At 44.5% G+C, this 23104-nt stretch overlaps 1 protein-coding gene across 1 annotated transcript in view; it reads right to left on the minus strand.

Moving 5' to 3' along the window:
- CFAP52 (cilia and flagella associated protein 52) overlaps nucleotides 1-22778 on the minus strand; it is a 149490-nt gene extending 126712 nt beyond the window's left edge. The window contains exon 1 of the mRNA XM_086928737.1: nucleotides 22571-22778. Within this exon, the coding sequence (XP_086784863.1) occupies nucleotides 22571-22634 (64 nt within the window). The 5' untranslated portion in view covers nucleotides 22635-22778. The remainder of the gene's footprint in view (nucleotides 1-22570) is intronic.
- Between the last annotated feature and the right edge of the window lie 326 nt (nucleotides 22779-23104).

A 23104-nucleotide genomic window follows, 5' to 3' on the forward strand; every position in this document is an offset into this window, starting at 1 on the left:
CACCATGCAACCTCAGTTTGGACCCAGTCGTATACAAATCTGTCTTGACCCTGCTCATCATGGGAACAGTCCAGCCTGAACTGCCATGCCAGGTCCTCCCGGAACCAGAACACAAGCAACCCAGGAACAGTTTCAACCTAGTTATGAGCTCATAAGACGGGTACAGCCTAGTTCCAGTGACACCGTGAGCATGGGACCCATGTCTGGGCATACCCATGCCACTTAGGGCGGTGCATGAAACATACAAAAGGTGATGGGAGGAATGCTTGCATTTTGTCGAACCACTGGCAATCGCTCGGGTAGCATCCCAACCCATCATTCTTTTGCTCACCATTTCACCTCAGTTTGGACCCAGCCATATTCAAATCAGTCTTGACCCTGCTCTTCGTGAGAACAGTCAAGCCCATAAGTAGAGCAAAACCGGCCCTGAGTTGTTTGTGTTCCAGTTCAGGGAGGACCTGGTCAGGCAATTCGGTCTAATCTCAGCTCACATGATTCACTCTGCAACATCCAGAAAAGCCCACAAAGCCTATGAGGAAGACATTCTACCTTCAAGTCTCTTCAATGAGATGCCCTCTCACCTACCCTTGCCATCACCAGCCTCAGCATAGGGGTCTTTATAGGTGTCCTTAAGACTGAGCAGGGGTTCCCCTCCTTAAGAAACCTACCCTCAACACAGATGACCTTACCAACTTCCAGCCAAACAGTCCTTTACTGTTGTTAAGGAAAATCAATGAAAAAACAAACTCAACCCAGCAACAGGATCAAATCAGCAAAAACACACATATACATGATTACTAGTCTGGCATAGTACCATGGTACAGTATGGAAAGAATATACAATATGAGGGGTAGCACACCATTTGCTTTGAAAGTAATCCTATTTTCAAGCACATTTTTAAATTCAACATTGCATGCTTTTCACCGATGGCGTGCTCAGCCCATGCAGCACACTATCAACTGAACAGCATCCTAATGGGACCCATTCATGGCCCCAACCAGTGGCACAGCTTTTTAAATTACATTTGCATCCATGCTTTTCACTTGTCACTTAAGTTTTTATTTATATTCTCTTCATTCAACTCTTATCTGTTTCTACATTCATCGCTTTTTTTTCGTTTTGTCATACACAAGCAGGGATAAGCTATTTTCCATATTTCTTATGTTCCTGCGGGGCCATCCGAACCACTCCCAAGAACACGCTCCAATGTCAAATCCATAAAAAGCAGTTTATTTAAGTCCCAATGCATTTCAGACCTCCAAGGGTCCTTCGTCAGGGTAAAGTGAAAACAAATATGTAAACATGCATTACTTGACCTGGCGCTAAACACAAACATCACACTTTCAAACACTTCGCTGTTATTTTTACAATAGTCACTGTTCAAATGGACCCACAATTCATTATCAATACACTCTTTTTAATTCCTACTCCTCGAGTTACCATAATCCACCCTCTTACTCTGAATAACTGCCACAATGCTCTTACTACGTACGCTTCTGATATCGCTTATTGCCTTCACTACCGTACAGCATGGAAAGAGCCACTCTCCAAGTAGTTGATTGGACCATGTTCTTTAATAATAAAATAGACCGTTGCCTCCTAATCCTGCTGGACTCTCCCTAGCCTTCGATACGTTCAAGCATCAAGTTCCAAGCAACACCCTTGAAGTAGACATGGGCTTCTCTGACTGCCCTGAGATGGTTCTCCAAACAACATCAACTACAAGGTGCCAGACACGATCAGCCATTAGCAGAGTATATCAGGGATCCCCCGACCCCATCAGCATCAACCTCAACATTAAACCCACTCATAAGCTTACTCACCACAAGGAAGTTCAACATCGACCAATACGCTGATGACACTCAGCTCTAACTCAAACTCTCTTATACCAAAGAGGAATTCAAAAACTGCCCTAAACTAATCCCAAACTGAATGTCACCTACTTGAAGCTCAGCCAGTAAAGACTACATTTCTCTTGTTCGCCAATAGATCCAAGCAAACTGTGATTCAAGCCTGGGTCTTTGACATAAACTAAGATAACTTCACCCCCAGTTGACAGGCACTGCACGAACCTTTCAATTCACCTTCGACAGAGACCTCACATTAAAAAAACACATTGAAAGTGATACCCTTTCTCCAAAAAGCATATTTTAGAGAAACAGTACAAGACCAGCTTCTACCACACTAGCATGGAAGCAATACACTGCTCAACAGCCTTTGAGACACTACCCTGGATCCCCTGAAAGGAGTCATAAATACCAGGATACCTCTCATTAAGACTAAGAAATTCAACCATATCATCCCAATGCTGAAGGAACTACACTGGCTCTCCATCCAAGCCCATACCATCTTTTAAGCTACCTTAATTCCTACAAGACTATCAACAACAATATTGACCTATTATACCATTAAATTAACTCCTCAGGTGGATCGTACGGCACCAGAAGTCCGGACATCAACAGGCTAGAAACCATGAGTAAGATGGAAACTACCAGAAGTCAGATATTTTCCATCTGAACTAGCATCCCAATTGACATCAAAAGCACTCAGCAGTCCTTGAAGAAACTGAAGACGTTTCATGTCAAGGATAATTACCCTCTATGGGAATGTCCCATGCATGGTAAACAGGTGTGTTCCCCTGTCCTGAGTTTTTAAGCTGGGCCTGGTGTCATGGTACTTTAAGTGTGTGCACAAAGGATAGACTTGTCTCAGACTATGAGAACTCTTAGACTTGTTCTATGACCCGGAGCAGCACATCAAGCATGCCCTTATTTGTGACAGAGTACTACTGCCCCTGTAATGGGTTTAGTACATAGAGTGGTGGTGACAGCATACTATGCTTTAAGGATCACTAGTATGATCAGTCCTTTTAAGGTCTCGCCTGGCAAAAGCAGCGCATGCGCTGCTCTCGCCAGAGAGGACCTTTTGGAATCGATTCTCCCAAAGCCTTACATGCACACGTAGGGATGGACAAAGATGGCCTCTCCCGCCATTTATCGAAACCTGACAGCATGCACGTGCATGTAAGGACAGTGGACAGTCCGCCGCCATCTTGTTAAACACGGCGTGCTTTCATTTTAAGCAGTTTAAAGTGAAAGCACGCCGCCATGCGCGTGCACCTGCACTGCACGCCAGCCCAGCAGGGCTCCAATTTCTCAGAGGTAGTTTGCAGTTTGTGAAGGAGTGGGGATAGGTGAGACGCCCAGCACCTTATTTAAAAACACGCACAGTTCAATTAAGAAAAGGATTGAGGGAAGGGCATGAGGCAGTGATCGAAGGGTTATAGCGCTTCTGACATCAGAGACTTACTCGCTGACTGACGGAGTTTCATACTTTACTGGATTTTATATCCTGTGAAACAAAGCAAAGCTGTAAAGGGTTCTACCTGTGTCTATGTTGCACTTCCACTATGTGAGGGTTGACTGCTCACCACACTCCAGTGTAACTACAGGCTTTGCTAATGCTCGATATTTGATTCCCCCGGCTGCAGGAGTGTAGCGAAGCGGTGCTGTGGAACCGTTTTCCCTCGATACAAATTAAGTCCTTTTCTTGCACTAAGAAAGGCAGGTCATGCTGCTCTCCGGAAGCCGTCTGACAGCACCTTGTTAGAAGGCAACAAGCCAAACGGGCTATAATGTTTACTGCCAGAATTGCTACAAATGCTGGTCATCTGAAGCAATCTGGTTGCCTACACAGGTCTAACGGCTACATTAAGAGAGAAAGGATCAGTTTGCGCCCTCGACGTTGGTATGAAGGAGTTCTTCCCCCTACGTTCTGAAGGGAGAGAGAGAGAGGCGGGCACAGGACTAGCACAACCCGGGGAGGAATTTGACAAATTGTGGCTGGGACCCATCAAAGCTGAATGGGAGGAGACGAGGAGGGAGGTGTGTTTACAGGTGGGGCAAAGAGAAATGGTTTGTTACGGGAGGACAACTAACATTCTTCGGACAGAGCCAGTTTCAGCTCTGAGTGTGGTGAGACATTACAACACACGCAGACAGTGGTGAGCGCGGTGCTTCCCTGTTGCAGCAGCTTGAGCGCAAGGGTTAAATGTATCCAAGGATTTCCTGCTACTTGCAAGCACAGCGGAGCTCCCCTCTATTATGTGTCATGTGGGCTAAAATGTTCTGAGGCAGAGTCGTTAGAGAAACCTGCAATGTGCTCATTCGAAGTGAAAGCACGCCGCCATGCGAGCGCGCGTGCACTGTGCGCTAGCCCGGCCGGCAGGGATCCAATTTCTCAGAGGTAGTATGCAGTTTGTGAAGGAGTGGGGATAGGTGCTTAGGCAGCTCATCAGGAGTCAATACAGAAATGCAAGACATGAAGCCCCAACATGCCATTTAGATCTGAATATTTTTACAACAAAAAAGGTACATTCTACTACTACCTATTCTCACTGAACCTGCGTAGCAAATGCAATGCTAAGCAATAACTAACTAGAAAATGCTGGGATTTTGTTTGAGACTCGCAGGACAATAAATCACAGTGAACCGTGTGTTCTGTTACTATGTTTTCCGCCAATTACAGTTCACAATTAACAAACTACTATTCGAATTAAGGCCCCATTTCGCGATTAAATAGCACACTTGCTTCCATCACAAGAGCAGCTCAAACTTCATTAATGCCTATTGAAATAAGCATTGGCATAGCCAATAGGTCTTGCTTTTGGGACCTTATAAGTATTTAGATATGCAGCACAATATCCTTGGTGCAACAACATCAACTGTTGCATGGTTAAACACTTATAAGGTCCGAAAGGCGAGACCTGTTGGCTATGCCAATGCTTGTTATATGGGTCACTGGAGTGGATGTGTATGGACCCACTCATGCAAAAGTCTGCTACAATGCACTTGCTGATTTCCTTGCGCTAACATTCCGATTGTGTATTAAGCGTGCTGCGCATGTGCTCAGTGTGGCTCATACATGGTGTATAAGTGAGCCAGAGTAATGGGTGCCAGTGGAATCCATTTTGAGTGTCCCTGGCCTGGTACAAGATGGTGGGCGAGGACTGTACTCCCAGACAGCGTAAGTGTCTTGCTTATACAACTGCTGCTGTAGAGAGGAGATGTATACACTGAAATGAGGATAGTGAAGACAGGGCTCTTTTAGATATTCTATGAGGCCTTTTGGTTAGTAAGAAGATGCTGTTCACTCTTCCCGAACACTGTCATTTGGAGGATGGTAGGGTTGAGGCATGGGACTGCAGACTCTGTTATGAGAGATTAGGAATTAGGAAGTCTTTAGTTGAGTCCTGCCCCTATGTCTTACTCTTTTCCTGATTACTTATGCAGTGGGCTGAAGACAGTCACATTCAGTAACATCACAACTCCGTATGCCCTGTAACCTAACACCCATTTACGCCTCTGATGTGGGATGGAGACATTTCTGCTGAGAGAAGCATCACTTTACACAAAGGTTGCATCTGGAAAACAGCCTAGAAAGGACACTTGAAAGAAGAGCCACCCCAAACCAAGCATAGAGTTTGAGATAGTGGATCAACATCATATGTCTGAAAGCTGTGCATAAAAGTGAGAGTCAAACCACCATACTTTTTTTTCCATTTCTGAGTCTTCTATAACCAAGGAACTGAATACTCTGCAGAGTACTCATAGGGCTGCTATGCAACCATGGCAGGTGCCTTCATGACAGCCAGTCTCCAAGAGGTTAGGGAACATCACTTGAAGATTGGATCTCTTACTGGCGGACACGTGGACCTGCACCTGGAGTGCCCAAAAAACGTTCCTGCCTGCTGTGAGAGGGAAAGAATATGCCTGGTCCTGCAACAGGAGAGACTGTCCAGGAAGGAGGGAGGACCATTGAGTCCCTAGTCGCTGTGGGGCACCCAGACGAATCAGACAGGACAAGAGCAATCTGGAAGGACCCTGATGTGTGAGGGTCACCAAGACTCTCTCTTTGACTCCTGGCAGGAATTGCAATCCTGTGACTGTCACATGAACAGTTGGTGCTTTAATTTGGTGAGTAGAAGCCTGTGCAGTGCCGATTCTGTCAATCAGCTGAAGGCTAAGCACAATCTGCATCAGCCTAATTGCTGAAGGCCCAGTGAGGGGTTATACCTGCTGTCCAGTCACTCCAGACATGGGCTAGAACAGTTGACTTTGGAGGGACCCCCCTGAGAGTGCACCTAGTTATTATCTGATAGGTCCACATCTTCTTTAGGACTGCCATTTGTCAAGTGACTCACTGCATCGGTTATGGCAGAGTCGCTCTCGCCAGGCTGCAGTGACCTTGAAATAAAGGTTCGGCAGGTGTGCTGCCAAACGTGATCCTGTTCCCAGCGCTCCACTAAGGGCTGTGGTGTGCAGCAGGTCTTGCAAATATGCATGAGCGCTTGCCAGAATGCAGTGCTTAATTTGAGCCAGTGGTTGCTGGTATGGCTTACTGAAACTTTCTTTTGAGGACCGGCACTTATATTTCCTCACCAAACTTTGAGCAAGAGAGAAAAACACAAAGGAGGAAAGATGGAGGAGGAGAAATATGGAAATACAGTGGTAAAGAAAGAAAGCAAGCTTGAAAAATAACCTCAGAGAGTGAGATAAAGGGACAAGGATTATCTGATGGTGGATAAAAGAGGTTAAATAAAGTACACACAGCCTTAATATTCGACACCCCTGACATTCAATATCACGGGCTGCTGAGCAAAGCTTTGGGCGTTGGCTCTTATTTTTTTGTGCAAATTAAGAACTGCCAGAGTATATCTCAGCCCTGAAAAGCCCTTGAAAGAACACTTCCGGCCCACGAAGAGGAAGGTCTTGAGACAGAGTACACCATAAACTGTAGGAGATGGAGCTGCACCGAAACTGATTCATGCAACACCTGCCAACCCCTATAAAGTGAGGGTGGAACCTAGAACCATAGAGAGGGGACAAAGTGGGACCAAGGTGGGTGCAGCACTTACAAGAGATAGTATCCAAAGACACTGACTTATCTTAGCATTGAACTTTGTAGTATTTAGTACAACTGTGTGATTACAATATGTTTCTTTCTTGAAAAGTTAATCACTGGGCAGGGCACTCTTTTTATTGGGTCCGTTGTTTATTAATCTCACAACTTGAGCAACCCCCACCTCACAACCTCCCTGTGAAGCCTGTGACTTCTCACCCTCGCCCCAGCGCATTGAATGCAAAAGGGATTTTACTTGGTCCAATTTACAGAACCATAGCACGAAGGACCCCAGGACATCAATGGCAAACAACTTCAATTCCTATGGTTTAGACCCAGTAGCCCATGCCTGTCCCATGCCCCCTCCAAACTGGGCCTGACACACTACAATAGCCGAAGTGGTCAAGTCATGCAAGACCTGCGCCTGGATTATGCTGAATGACTGGTTCTGGGTCAATACTTGTCCTATGGGGACTGTCAAGCCAAAATAGAAATGAGAAAGTACCCAATGTACTACATTGTTCCCTCCCTATAGCAGTTTTTAAAATCAACACGATGCCAGGCAGCTGCGCCTTCTCCCTCTGCTGTCATTGAGGTGCTGACCCTTTCCCTCTGTGCTGTTTATGAAAGGGTTATTAATATTAAAACAATATCCTACTTTACCTTGCCTTTAACTTCATTATTGTTTTTAGAAAGACATTTAGCATTTAATACATATATCATGTCAGGTTGAATTTACATTTGATATTTGCATTTGTAGAAAATACTTGTTCAAAGATGTGTCATTTTAAGTGAGGGTCAAGTAAGAAACTATTTTGGAGAAAGTCAATTCAGGATCTGTGCTATAAAAAAAACATGTATGGTTTAATAAAAAAATTATTTAGCTCCACATATAGGAATATAGGTGTTGCGATGGACTTGGAACTTTAAGGGATTGTTGATTCTCACTATCGTAGGTCATCTAAGAATGACCCTATGTAAAGTATTCTAGGGTGGACAGTTGAAGTGGGAGAGCTGGAGGGTGAGGCTGCTTTCCATGGTTTGTGCTATTAATCGAATAAGGTTATTCAACTACCTTGCATATGACTTGGTTATCACTAAAGATTGTAATATTGGCGACAAGCACCTGAGAGGAGACATGCATCTCTTGGCACCAACCTCTCTTGAACCCATTGCGTAGCGAGAACTCATCACACGGGTAAAGATTGATTTAGTATATTTTTTGGTCAATATTTACCTCAGTGTCTATGTAGCTACAGTTGTGGGCACATTTCTGAACTGTCCACACATTGTATGTATGTATTGTATAGTATGGCGTATTATATAGCGCTAAACTGTCACCCTTAGGGTATCCTGGCGCTTGACTTGATCTGCCATACTCAACATTGTACTGCCTTATAGCTTTATACCGACCTAGGGAAGAGGTGAGTTTTTAGACCTTTTTTGAAGGAAGGGAGATCTTCTTTACTTCTCAAGGTCAGGGGTAGACCATTCCATAGCTTGGCTGCAGTAAACCTAAAGGAGCGTCCGCCCATCCGCATCCTTAGGATTTTCGGAATTACCACCCTGCATGCCAAGGAGGAACGGAGAGATCTGGTAGGGACGTACCAGGAAAACATCCTCTGTAAAGAGAGAGGTCCCTGGCCATGGAGGGCCCTGAAGACAATACATAATGCCTTAAACTCAATGCGCCGAGAAATAGGCAGCCAGTGGAGGTCCTGGAGCGCCAAAGAAGATGAGTCAATACGCCGTCCGGAGAGCGCCAGCTTAGCCGCCAGATTCTGCACTCGCTGCAATTTACAAACTAGGGCAGCCGGTGCACCGAGAAGTAGCGTGTTGCAGTAATCAAGCCTGCTTAAGATGATACTGCGCACTACCTCTGGTCGGGCATGAGCCGGCAGGAAAGATAAAATCTTCAGCAGTGTTCGGAGCAACAGCATGCACGTTGCCACGGTTTTATTGACAAATGCGTCCAGCTGCAGATTGGATTCAAACAGCACCCCCAGATTTCGAGTGGAGACTGCTGCTGCCCCTGTACCCTGGAAGGAAGGAGGCCAAAATTCCGATGGCAACGGACGAGGAATGCGATCCGAGGAACAATGCAATACCTCAGTTTTTGAGCTGTTAAATTGCAGTGAGTTCAAACTCAGCCACTCTCCAGTAGCTGACATGCATCGATGATAGGTCTCCTGCGACACAGCATCCCTACCCTCAAACGAGAAGATAAGTTGCCTGTCGTCCGCGTAGTTGATGACCGCAATGCCAAAGGACTTAATTAGACTGACCAGGGGGCGGAGGTATAGGTTGAATAAAATAGGGCTGATGGCCGACCCTTGCGGTACGCCCTGCCCCACCCGTCTGATGTCCGAACGATAGGGCGGTAAGGCCACCAATTGGCGTCTGTTACCAAGGTAAGAGACCAACCAGTCAAGGGCCCGGCCAACTACCCCACTCTCCTCAAGTCTCCTGATCAGGATGGCATGGTTGACCGTATCGAACGCGGCCGACATGTCGAGCAGCACAAGAAAGGCTGCTCGACCATAGTCAACACGCGAACGAAGGTCGTCCAAAGCGGTCACGAATGCAGACTCAGTGCCATGGGCTGGTCTGAAGCCAAACTGAGCCTCGTCCAAGCAGGTGTTAGCCTCTAAGAAACTGGACAGATGTTTTGTCGCCAGTTTTGGTGACTTTCCTAATCATAGGAGAGGAGATATATATATTTGAAAACCAATCACCTATCAACAGTTGCTGTGGCTCGTACTAGAGCAGCGAGGCAACTTGTTATTCCTCTTGCGGAGTATCTTTGGCATACGTTGGAAAAAGGATCAAGAGCAGTCACCTGCAAATACCTGTGCCAAGCGATGCATGCCACGTTGAGGGAACAAGCTCATTTTTCTCAGGAAAACATCAAAGTAGGACACATTAATGACCATTTTGGAGGATTGGGCACATTTCTGTTTGGATCTATGGGGAAATACGATATATCTACGACGCTGTGACAAAGCATACTGGGCAGTTTTTGGTCTCAGGTTTCGAGCTTCAACCGTCTCAACAGCAATTAACAGTGGTATTTGAAGTGGTCACTGTTCCTGAAGAAGGGATATTACGGTGAATGGCACACCTTTATGGTGCCTAACTGATCATAATTTGCATGGCGATTGCACAAGTTGTAGATGTACGGTGATAGGCACACCTGGGAGCATACTGCCTTACACTGTGCCATACTATGCAAATGTTGTTCTTTACACAGTAATAGGCACACCTCTGAATTGAGTTTGTCTGGTACTGCATTGGGGATATTTCCAACATTGTGATAGACCGGGTGCCTTTCAATCAATCAATCAATTAATCAAATAATCATTTATAAAGCTCACTACATACCTGTGATGGTCTCAAAGCACTGCAGGGGAGGAGGTGCTGCTGCTAGTGATCGAAGAGCAAGGTCTTGAGGAGTCTTCTGAAGGCCAGAAGGTCTTGGGTCTGTCGTAAGTTGGTGGGTAGGGTGTTTCAGGTCTTGGCGGCTAGGTGGGAGAAGGATCTGCCCCCGGTGGTTGTTCTTCGGATGCCGGGGACTGTGGCAAGGGTGAGGCTGGCTGAGCGGAGCTGGCGGGTGGGGCTGTAGAAGTTGAGTCGTCTGTTGAGGTATGCTGTGCCGGTCTTGTGGAGACAGTGCATGTCCCTTCATGCAGTGGTAGGCACACTTTGGCGTTGAGTCTGATTCTGTGCAGCACATTACTTAACTCAGTGACTGGCACATCTCAAAGTTTTTTTTAGGATTAAACTGATTGAACTGTCACCATGGCTTGGACAAACAAGTTCTCTACCCCAGTTTTCCTGTCAGAGAAGGGTTAACCAATTATACTGTGGAAGATCATATCTCTAAACCTCAACTACATCCTAGAAACAGAGCAGTAACTCCGAAATCACATAGCAACATAAATCATTGTCTCACCATACCATACTTCCAACACACTCCATACCTCGACCATCGACACTCCTGGCGCCTGAACCCACTATCACACTCAGCAACAAGCCCCTAGCACCCCATCTTACGCTGCTCTCTAGCTCCCCTCCTACCATCTCTAAGCTGCCCTTCGCCTCAGAGCCAATTTTCTCTAAGCCAGAACCCTCTGGCCAACAGTATCACACTATCATAGACAACAATACCCCTCCACCTCCTTCCCTTCTATCACATGACCTGAAATCCTACTCCCACAACTCATTAGTTTCCAGACTCGATGAGATTACACAAAATCTACAACCGCTAAAGGCAGATTTACAAACCCTTATATACATCACCATCAAATAGTCTACTAAAAGCTCGCCTTCTAGGAACCTGAATTCATTGAATCACAATCTTGCCCTACCCACCAATCATCTCCCTGGGCCTCATACACACCTCCCAACCATCTTGATCTCACCCTCTTTGAAATCTCTACTCCTGAGATGGAGAACTCTCTACCTCAAGATATGCGGTGGACATTGTAGACCTTATACTTGCACAGGACCTGGACTTCCTAATCCTAACCGAAACATGACTAAATGCTTTCTCTGCACCTATCCTTGACAAACTTGCCCCTCCTTGTTATGACATTACTAAACTAGATAGAGTTAGCCGACCAGTTGGAAACATTGCATGTATTCACCATAACTGCTTTTCTGTCTAATTCCCCTATCCTATCATTATTCGAATATCTTTGCATAAATATTGCCTGAAACAACAGATCTATATGTAAACTACACATGATGTACCATCCGCCTGGTTATAACCTCTCATTTTTGGAACAAATTATGGATATCATCCCAAAAAAAACGAATCAACACAGTAACAATATCTTCCTTGGAGACTTCAAACTCCACTGGAATGATTTGAATGACCCTGTAGTTAACAGCCTTAAATCCTTTCTTGCAGACCTCTACCTGACACAAATATGTGACAGCCCTACTCATAACAAGGGAGCAACCCGAGATCTTATCATTGCAATGTACAACACTATCCGCCTGGAATCTATCCTCCATTGTGACTTGTCTGACCACTATCACATCGCATTCCTCATCTCCAAACCCCTGAGAATAAACAACGCTCAAATAAAAACAGCAACGACATGGAAAAGAGGCACAATAAATATCAACATTAATGAATTAACATCCCTTAGCAATAACATCCTTCCACCTCCTGGAGACATGTCAGATGCTCAAGATCTTATAGGCCACTATCCTAGCTCCATATAGACTATTCTAGACTCAATAGCAATTATAGAACTAAAAAGATTATCTACTAAGGACTCTAAACCATGGTACAATGGTAGCCCCAATACCAAAAGACGCAACTTGACACAAACTGAACAAAGATGGAGATCCTCGCCTTCCCTTGAACACCTCGAACATATGAGATCACTGAGAAATACAGATTAAAAAAAGCATCAGAAACTCCAAAGCAAATTTCTACAGAAGCCAACTTGACCAGTCTAGAAATTGGTCAAAATAACTTTTTTAGCTAATTAAACTTCAATCGTATGGCCCCCCCAACTCTTCCCCAGCTGGATCTAATGCACTTCCTAATTGTGCAAACTGTACCTCCTTCTTCCTTGAGAAGATTGATCTTATTATAACTGATTTGCTGAAGGCACTGGGGCATGAGCCTCTTTTACATCACTTTAATCTTTCCACCTCCATGACTGTGGTACCATCTGGTTGTCCTGGACACTTTCTCAAAAATAACGCTACATGGAACTCTTTCAAAACCTTTAAGGAAATCGACATCCTCAAAATTCTGTCAGCTTTGAAACCATCAAACCACTTCAATGACCCTCTTCCCCCTAACATCTTTAATGAGCTAAAAGTGTTGATACTCCCACTTTGGACCAAGATCGTAAACACCTCCCTTCACCAAGGAACAATCCCTAATTGCCTAAAGTCTGGGCAGGTCACTCCTATCCTGAAAAAAACAACCGCAGACCAAACAGACCTAAATAACTTTCGGCCCATCTCTATATCCCAACTCTGCCGAAGCTCCTGGAAAAATGCACACATATCCAACTATGTAACCACATTGATTAATTCAGTATTCTTGATCAATTCCATGCAGGCTTCTGCCAGGGCACAGCACTGAATTGGCCCTTAAACACATAGTGGATGATGCACTAAAAATAATAGATCAAAATGAATCTTGCCTCTTAATCTACATTGACCTATCTTCCGCATTCGATACGGTTAAGCATGACTACATACTAGATCTATTGGAAAGCAGGATGGGAATCTTAGGTTCCATCCTAATATGGTTCACCTCATTTCTCCATAACAGAACAGAAAAGTCAAGATCCCTGTCTAAGACTGCTCCGGTCATGTTAGGTGTTCCTCAGGGCTCCTACCTCTCGTTGACTTTCTTCAACTTGTGAATGGAGCCATTAACGGAAATGCTAGATTCATCTAACATCCACTATCACATGTACGCCGATTATATTCAACTCTACTTACCCTGAAGACATTAGATCCCTCAACAGAACTGTTCTAAATACCCAATGTTGGCTAACTTGCAACCACCTAAAACTTAACACAATTAAAAGTGAATTTCTTCTAAATGCCCCACCCAATCATTCTCTCATTATTAATGAATGACGGAAGCAATTAACAGCCTTCAAAGTTACTGATTCAGTAAGATCACTGGGAATAACTCTTGATAAGAACCTTAATTTGTAGAAACACATCAGAGCTGCCACTAAAAAGCAAACCATCAAATGAACATCTTAAGGAAATTAAAACCCTTCCTTCCCTGCATATGACTTCAAGTCTGCCGTCCAAACCCAAGTGATTCCGAGGTTGGACTATAGAAGGGCTACCCTTAGTGGCCTGCCCAAATCCCAAACAGCCCCATAAAGGGCTTCCCTCAACGCTGCTGCAAGACTCATCACAGGATCAAAAAGAAACCATCACATCACCCCTGATTTGAAAGCCATCAAATGGTTCCCCTATCAAGCTAGAATTCAACAGAAAATTGCTTGCATTACCCACAAAGCTCTACACTTCAGCATCCCAAGCTACCTCGCTCAGAGGATCTAGGACCTTTTAAGAGGTCATAGATCCTCTGGAAGTTCCAGCACTTTACTACTGAAACCTCATGAATCCTCTAAAAATAAAAGCTATAACAGAGCCTTCTCGGGCATCGTACCAAGAATTTGGATACTCCCCCCCCCCCGGATCTAAGGATGAACCCTCCAACTACATCTTTCAAGAAAGGAGTTAAAACTATTGCTCATGAGCAAATGTCTGCCACAGACCCTAGTAACTCCCCCTCCAAGCAGTATATACTTATCAACCACAGATGAAGATTACTGCTAGCCTGTTTCACTATTGCCCTTTTGATTTCTCTGTGTCAATACTGAGTGGACCTCACCATTATTGGGGATGCTGCCTGTTGAATCATTTACTGTGTTAGATTATGATATTTTGATCACTGCTTCCTTTCATGTTTTTGCCTTGCCTGATCTAATTGTCCTATCTCTGAGAATATACCACCGTAAGCCAGACTGTACTAGTTTATGAAACCATTTTTACCACTTGATTATTATGGTATGTTTAATCGATTGGTCTTACAGGCAAAGCCACCACCACCTTATTGGGGTGCTGCTGTATTTTGTAATTCTGTATGTATTCTAATTTTTCTACATGTTTTATAGCATAACTATATCCTCTCTAACAAACGTAAAGCTCACTGCTACCCACGTGGGTTATGTTTTCACTTTATAAAACTCTATAAATAAAAAGAAAGAAAGAAAGAAAGAAATAAGAGGCAGAAGAAACTTGTTGATTCATATTTCATTGCCTTTGGGAGGAAAATTCTCTGCTGCTATAAAACAAATGGTGTTGCTCCACAGTTTAGGGGTGGAGAGCCGCAATATTTATGATAGTTTGGAAGCCATTCAAGTAGGCAATGCAGAGGGGGACACACAGTTTGTTTTTGATATGTCAGTCCTAATATTAGAGAAGCATTTTCAAGCAAAAATGAATGTAGTGTTGAAGCACAATAAAAAAAAATCCAGAACACAAGGGCAGTGTGAAAGTGCATGATATTATATAGCTTGCTTACGAACATTAGCACATGCCTGCAAATTTGATCCCTTGACCGACTCTCTCATTAGAGACCAATTGGTGAGATGCACAAACAATGTAAGGGTCCGAGAGAAATTGCTAGCCAAGAACCCAGATCTAAGGGAAGCTATAGCAATTGTGGAGGGGGTAGAGAGTACCAACACATGAGTATGGGAGCTGCGAACTATTGTTATTGTTATTGTATTCTTGTATAGCGCATGTACACCGACAGGTCTCTTAACGCTTTGGAAGAGAAGAACAGAATCTGGGCGGGGAGGTCTCCATGGTACTGAGAAGTGTTAGGTCGTATCTAATACTTCCTTAAAAAGGAGGGTTTTTAGCTGTTTCCAGAAGGGAAGCAGACCAGGTTCTTTACGGAGGGTATCGGGTAGCTGGTTCCAGAGTTGTGACAGAAGGACCGAGAAAGCTCGCCCTCCTTTGGAAGCAAAGTTACCCCGCAGGCATACCAGCCAGGGAGCTTCTACTGAACGAAGCGCCCGCCCTGGCAAGTATTTGATTGGGCGTTCCTTTATGTACCCTGGGGCGTGTCCGTAATGAACTTTATGGGCGATGCAGAGTCCCTTAAATTTCGCTATTTGCTTGACAGGCAGCCAGTGCAATTTGCGCAGCAAGGGGGTGGCGTGAGTTCTTCTGGGCAACCTGAAGATCAGCCTAGCTGAGTCATTCTGTACCACCTGTAGTTTGTTCGTGAGTTTCTGGGGAAGCCCGACATAAAGCACATTGCCATAGTCGAGTCGCGAGATGATAGTTGCTGATACAATAGTTTTCAGAGATGAAACTGAGAGCAGGGGAGCCAGTATCCTCTGCTGTCTTAGAAGACCAGTACATGTGCCCACCACCGAATTGACTTGGTTAGACATAGAGAGTTCGGAATCGATCTTGATTCCCAAACTTTTTACAACTGGTGATGGGCTAGGAGATGCCCCTAGCTCTTGAGGCCATAACAGGCCGCTCCATGGGTTGTTTTTTCCCGGAATGGCAAGGACTTCAGTTTTATCCAGATTAATTTTTAGGGAGTTTGTAGTCATCCAGTTTATTGTAAACCTGAGTAGGTTCTGAGCTAACTCTTGGGCTGCGGATCGAGTTATCAATACTCAGGATGAGCTTACTGTCATCCGCGTAATTGAAAACCCGGCATTCCATATTGGTTAGCGCGGCCACCAAGGGTTGCAGGTATATGTTGAAGAGAAGCGGTGATAGTGCGGAGCCCTGAGAGACCCCGCATGAGATATTGCCCTTTTCTGATAACTGATCACCAAGTTGGACCGTCTGCGAGTGTCCTGACAGAAACGATTCTAGCCAATTGTAGGCGTGCCCCCGAAAGCCCAAGTCCATCAGCCGGGTCAGTAGTGTTGTGTGGCTGACCGTATCGAACGCCGTAGAAAGATCTAAAAGAATCAGGGCGCTCAACTCTGTTATCGGCCTTCCTCCTGAGATCGTCGAGTACAGACAGCATGACTAGCTCCGTACTATGGTGAGCTCTGAACCCAGCCTGGCGAGGTCGGAGTCACTCAGTGATGGGAAAGACCCTGGTGTGTGTGAGATTGTAGGATATATTGGAGCTATAACCTAGCAAGAAGGAGAGAAAAATAAGGGTGAAGGAAAATAGAATGTTGCGGAAAGTTTACCAAATTAAGGTGCTTTCGCTGTGGTAACCCTAGTCATTCAGCGTACTGTACACAATATTACGCCAGGAATTTGGTGTGCAGGAAATGCGGTAAAAAGGGCCATTTTGCCCGAGTGTGTAAAGGTGAGGCGGGTCTAACTCCAAATGGTGGAGTCAGTCTTTGAGGATGTGGGTAAAATGGTGTTCGCTATAATACAAGATCCAAGTGAAGTGGATATAGGTCCCTTAAAGATGCCGGATGTCATATCAGATTGGATGATAAACATGTGGTGGTGTTGGCAGACTCATGTTCACCATATATGATGGTGGCTGACAAGAATTGTGAAAAGGAATTTGGTGGCGAAGTAACCCTGGTTAAGCCTGATATAAATCATGTGAGTTATGAGAGGGTGTGGAGGAATCCAAAATAGATGTTCTGCGTTATGCTGTCATGAGGATCACCTTTGAAGACAAAGAAAAGTGTATTTTGCAAAACGTGGGGATAACTTGCAGAGGTGGCGGCACCAGTATGACATGGGGATAACGAGAAATCCCAATGCTGTGCATCCAGTTATGTCTGTGCCATTAGAACAAGATCATGAAGACATCTTTCCCAATCTGTTAAATGACAAATTGGGTCTTCTTAAGAACTTCGACACAAGATTATTCCGAAGTAGAATGCGGTCCTGTGTGTTCACAAAGTGGAAAAGGTCCCTAATCTTATGCTAGAAGCACTGAAGCTTGAAATTGACAGGTTGGTGAGAGGATTGATAATTGAGGAGATTGAATCTTCTGAGTGGCTTGCCGTAATCATGCTAGGACCTAAGGATGGGGGAGGCAAATTCGTATGTGTGTTGACCTTCATGACCCAAACAAATATATATGGGTTGATCGCCAGCCTTTTTCTAATATTTCAGAGGCTCTGACCATGCTAGGTGATGGGGAGATTGATAGTGTGGCAGTTCTTTCGTCCACTTATCATCAGGTGAAATGAGTCCAGGCACTTGAATTCATTTGAAATGCCTCTGGGAGCTTACCATTTCGTGAAGATGCCTTTTAGTCTAGCATCTGCGGTGGCATGCTTCCAGAGGGTTATGAATAAAATGCCTGATGGAATCAACAATACCCTTTTCTTCCAGGATTATATCCTGATTCAAGGGAGGAATTGCGAAGAACATGATGAAACCTTAATGAAAGTGTAGGGAAGGTTAGCTGTTACCACTGTTTCTTTTTTGGGTCACACAATATCGGCAGAAGGAATCAAACCCAAGGCAGAATTGGCCGATTTCATCATTAAAACACCAGCACCTGCAGACAAGGATCAAGTGTGTTGTTCTGGCTGAGTTTTATTCTAAATTCATACCCAATTCTGTGTATTGGCTCAGCCCATTAGAATGTTGTTGAAGTAACACACGAAGTTCGAATTGTCTGATGAGTGTGGTAGAGCTTTCGAATCTGTCAAAAAGCTTATCAGTGTGTTTCCAACATTGAGATAGTTTGATGTAACAATGAGAAATATATTGACCATGGATGCAAGTCTCAAGGGTTTGGGTTGGTGCTTTCACAGAGAGATGGTGGGGAAGAGAGAGTAGTGGCATTTGCGTCATGAGCACTTAAAGGTGCAGAAGAGAGCTAATAGAGAGGGAGGTTTTGGCGTGTGCATGGGCAAGCAGACATTTTATGTTTTATCTGTGGGGGTACCGTTTGTTGTTCAGTCTTACTATAGGCCATTGGTCCATGTGCTTTCTACCAGAAAAGATAACTAAGTGACTCCTCATATTAAAATGTGGATAGAGGTATTGAGCAAGTTCAGTTTCCAAGTGGAGTACATTGTTGGTTTAAAAAATGTGGTTGCAGATTGTTTGTCACATCTTCCAGGAGATAGAGAATTAGGAAGCGAGTTGTTAGGAATGGAGGCTGTTCCAACTCTTTCACTTAGTTGGATTTGTGAGAGTGTTTTGCAGGAGAATGAGTGACAATCTGCGAGAGAGGCAGATGATGTGGTGAGAGAACTCAAGTGGTTTATTCTCAAGGGTCGGACCGAATACACAGCACTCTCTGTGGAAATGAGAGGATATTGGAATGCGGGACATGCACTCAGTTGGATTGGGGGTGAATTGTACAGGGGCACCAGAATAATTGCGTCCAAGGTCCTTAGAGAAAAGATAATCAATCTAGCACATGAGGGCCACATGGGGAGGGACCTCACAAAGTTCAAGGTGAGCGAGTGGTACTAGTGGCCTGGATTAGATAGTCAGGTAGAATGTGTTGTCAAGCATTGTGATTCACGTGCGAGGAATGACAAAATCAATGTTACCTCGAAGGCTCCATTATCACCAGTTGAGATTCCCTCTGAACCATGAAATAAACTGGGATTAAACTCTACTGGTCTGTTCCATCTTTTACCCCATAATGAACGTTATTTGATACTTATGGTAGATTACATGTCTAAGTAGGTGGTGACGAAGTGTGCAAGCTCAATGGACATCAATGTGGTTATCAACTTTTGTAGGAGGAATTTCTCTGTCAAGGGTTCCACAAGAAATCATAACTGACAATGATGTCCAGTTAACTTCCCATGAAATGCAGGAGTTTTTGGGTAATTTGTCCATTACACAGCTCAAGACTGCCTTGTATTCCCCGCAGGCCAAATCTTGTGTGCAGAGAGCAGTTGCTAAAAGAAGACCTTTGTCTGAAGGCTTGAATTAGGTGTGGTGGGATTACAGGAATACAACCAATTCTGTGACATTCAAGTCACCTTTTTTCTAGATGAGGGATCGCGTTGGCAACAGTAAGTTGAACCTGGCATGGTTTTGTGGAAAGGAGTCTAGAATGGAGCACTTGCAAGGTGAAGATATTAGAGAGCTCAAAAGAAAAGGGTGTTGGCTCAGAAGAGACTATCAGGGAAATTATAAGCATTTTTATGATCTGAAGAACTGCACCAAGGATAAACAATAAGAAGTTGGGGCGGACGTTCTGGTTAAAAAACGGTTTTGTGAGTAAAGTAGAATCAAGCTACATGGGTACTTCCTTGATTGAAAAAGTTATGTAAAATGTTGCTAATGATGTCAATGGGGATTTATGGAGCACATCTCATTGGTGTAATCTCAAGTTTTAAATCAGTGGAAGAGTCAAAAACAATGGGGGTATTTCCAGTCAAGGCTGTCATTGTGACAGTAAGGCCGTTGGCTCAACATCTTGATGCACTGGAAGGTGTTATATAAAACGCAAGTGGTTGAGTGAATATGTTGTACCATCAGCATTCACCAGTTCATGCATGCAGGGTCTTCTGCCTGTTCCGGCGTGAAAGGCGTCTGTAACAAAGACTTTTCCAGTTTCCCAATGTTGAGTTATGTTATGCAAAGTTCTTTTTTGCATATATTACATTTCAGTGTTACGTAAACACTGTTCATTTCTTTTAATGGTATTGGGTTTTTTTGGGGGGAGGATATGTGTTGTGCTGGACTTGGAACTTTAAGGGATTGGTCATTCTAACCATCCTAGGTCATTTTAGAATGACCACATGTAAAGTATTCTACGGTGGACAGTTGAAGTGAGAGAGCTGAAGGGTGAGGCTGCTTTCCATGGTTGGTGCCATTACTGAAATAAAGTTCTGCAACTACCTTGGATATGAATTGGTTATCATTGAAGATTGCAATAATAGGCTATGTATATTTAGTCCACTTGAAATATTGACGTATTTTGTTTTGTGGGGAAAACAGTTCATGTTTAAAAACTATTGTTTTTAACAGATGTCAATGCAGCGACATACAGTAAAACAGGTGATCAAAAAATACCATATTTTTAATCTAAGTCTTTCTCGCGTTTTTTACAACCCCTTTGCTCAATCATTGACATACCAGTTATTTTGATGGCTCACCTTGAGCTTTGGCTCTTACAGCCAAGACAGATACCTGGTTAGGCGATAACCGTGTTTCTAAAGCTGCGTTGTAGAAGTCGCCAACTCACCCAAGCTGCTCCCTCCCAGTTACCATATGATCAAACTGCGGCACCTCTGTCAGTGGCAGCTAGCATTGCTCGCGGGCGCGAGGGGTCGACGGGGAATTCGCATGGGGTGTCACGGCGGACGCTTCCAACAAGAACAGGAATCAGGCAGCCAGGATCTCTCCGGACCCACCCCTAAGCCAATCACAATGCAAGCAGCGTTGTGATAGGTCAGGACACCACCCAGCCAGGGACTAATGGGGTGGCCATGTTCTCCATGTAGGCTGCATAGTAGGGTGCGCATGACTGTTTTGGGCGTCCCCAGAGGTCCGACCAAACAGTCTTTGCGCACTCAGGATTGTGCAAACCACTCCTCCCCTGCCGTGCTCAAAGAGCTGAGTAGCCTCGCCTATACAAAGAAAACATAAGGTGGTATTAACTTATAGTTATTATCATTTTATGTTTTGGCTTTCTCGCACTGCGAGAAAGCAGTGGAGAGATGCTCCTCCGCCCTAGTGGAGGAGCCGCCCCTGACCTCCGTACAGGTCACCGTGTGCAGTGCTGCAAGAGGGAAATCAAACCCTGCTGCTCAAGCCTCCCTGTGTCAGTTCCAGACACCTCAGTATGCTCCTTGCCTTGAAGCAGAGATCAAGTCCTAAAAAGAGAAGTGAGGGGACTCACCAGGTTGGTAGAATGGATGCTACCTCACAGCGCGTCATCACAGGAAGTAACATCACCACTTGAGACATCAAAGGAAATTACAGCATGTGATATTGCATGTGGCATCACAGGAAGTGGCATCACAGCTCACATATGTTTAGAAGGTCTATCATGACTACATTTAAGTGCATTACAATATTTAACAAATTAGATTTTGCACTGGGGTTGTGCCAAAATATTGACACAAACCCGACGCAAAATTTGGGCGTCAATTAATGCTTTTTTTTTTAAACCCTGCCACAAAGAAATTGGCAACAATGAGAAAAACGGAAGTAAATCTGTTCTGCTTAAATGGTCTCAATGTCTGCAAATTATTTTGGGGTTAAGGCACTGGCGGCAGAGTTCTTTGTGTATCTGCTAAATCTCAGGAAATATTAATAAAAATAAGATAACTCTGGAGGATAACGTATTTGCTGGAGAGATGTGTTTTTTTTGCCTAGTCCTAGTTTTGAATCAAAGTAGCATAGCGTATTAATACGTTACCTGCAAAGCACATTATGTAACATGCAGATGACAGATTTTTATATAAATGGATAAGTGGGTTACTGCTTTTAAGACAAATCGTTTTGTTAGATGCAGTTCATAAATTGTCTCCTACACCTTACAACCCTCACTGTCTTATGTAAAACATCCTTGTGTATAATCTGTACATGTGATGTAAAGCACTCTGACACCCTGAGAGTAGCACTACACAAATAATTTAAATACCACTATTTTGTTTTATGTCTTTTATAGCACTCTAGCAATGTTGTAGTGCTAAAGCTCCTCCATTACATCTAGGTGTGAGGTTAGTTGCATTTAGGTGTGAGGCTCCCAATAGCTCCCAACAAAAAGAGTTCTAATGGTCCCTTAAATCCGGTTTTTGTTATGGGCGAAGCTGGAATCTGATAAACCCCTTCCCCACCTGCACGTCTGCTTGATGGGCACTGCTGAAAGTGTCACGTGTCAGAAAATTACACCTGGACGAATTCCGAATATTTCTTCGAATTCTGAGAGAATTGGCCAGGGTAGATAAACGGCATCTACCCGGATTAGGTAATTTCCGCCCAGACTCCCTCCACAGTCAAAAAACTCGGTAATTTCATGCCCTGCTCGGACGGACAGAAGTTGCTAATACCCAAAGGGAGGAAAATACAAGCAGCGATCCATATGTGAGGAAAAATTGCAGCGAAAAGCGCAATATAAGTCTGGCTCCAAATAAGGGCAGGCTCCTTGAATACTTATAAACTCTGACAACGGATAGCCTGGCCACAAAGTGAATAGTGCGTGTGAAAACTAAGTTCTTCTTACCGTTGAACCCAATGATGGCCTCGAGCTCCAGTTGGGACACCTCCTCCTGGGTGTCTTCAGCCATGGCCGGGATTCGGAGGCTGTTGTGCCCCGGTGATGCGTGGGGCCCCTGGTGGGACCTGGAACCCAGAAGTGTAGTTCCGATGAAAGGACGATTATCTGCGACTCTTCTGTACCGAAGTTAAATAGAGAGCAAGGACCTGGCTGCGCGTGGTTGGCGACCAGGTTCCTATAGCGACGGTCCATAGCAACGACGTTGGCTTACGTTCGTCACGTGATCATCACTGCACAGAAAGAGTGCGCGGAGACGGAGACCTGGAGCAGGCTCTTGAGGGTTGTTTGTTTACCTCGGGTGCATTGTGCCAGGCTATACTGTTGAGACACATTTCGGGAGGGAATTTCAAAAAGAAAAACCCAGAGACGCAGAGAGAGTAGTCTAAGGGATGGAGCTTAATCAGTTTGGAAGTCTGGGCGAAAAGGGAGATGGCATTTGGGATACAGTTGGAGTTCCGGGGCGGGAGGAAGAGGGTTATT

The sequence above is a fragment of the Lissotriton vulgaris genome, chromosome 7 (assembly GCF_964263255.1).
Source record: "Lissotriton vulgaris chromosome 7, aLisVul1.2, whole genome shotgun sequence".
In the NCBI taxonomy this organism is placed as follows: Eukaryota; Metazoa; Chordata; class Amphibia; order Caudata; family Salamandridae; genus Lissotriton; species Lissotriton vulgaris.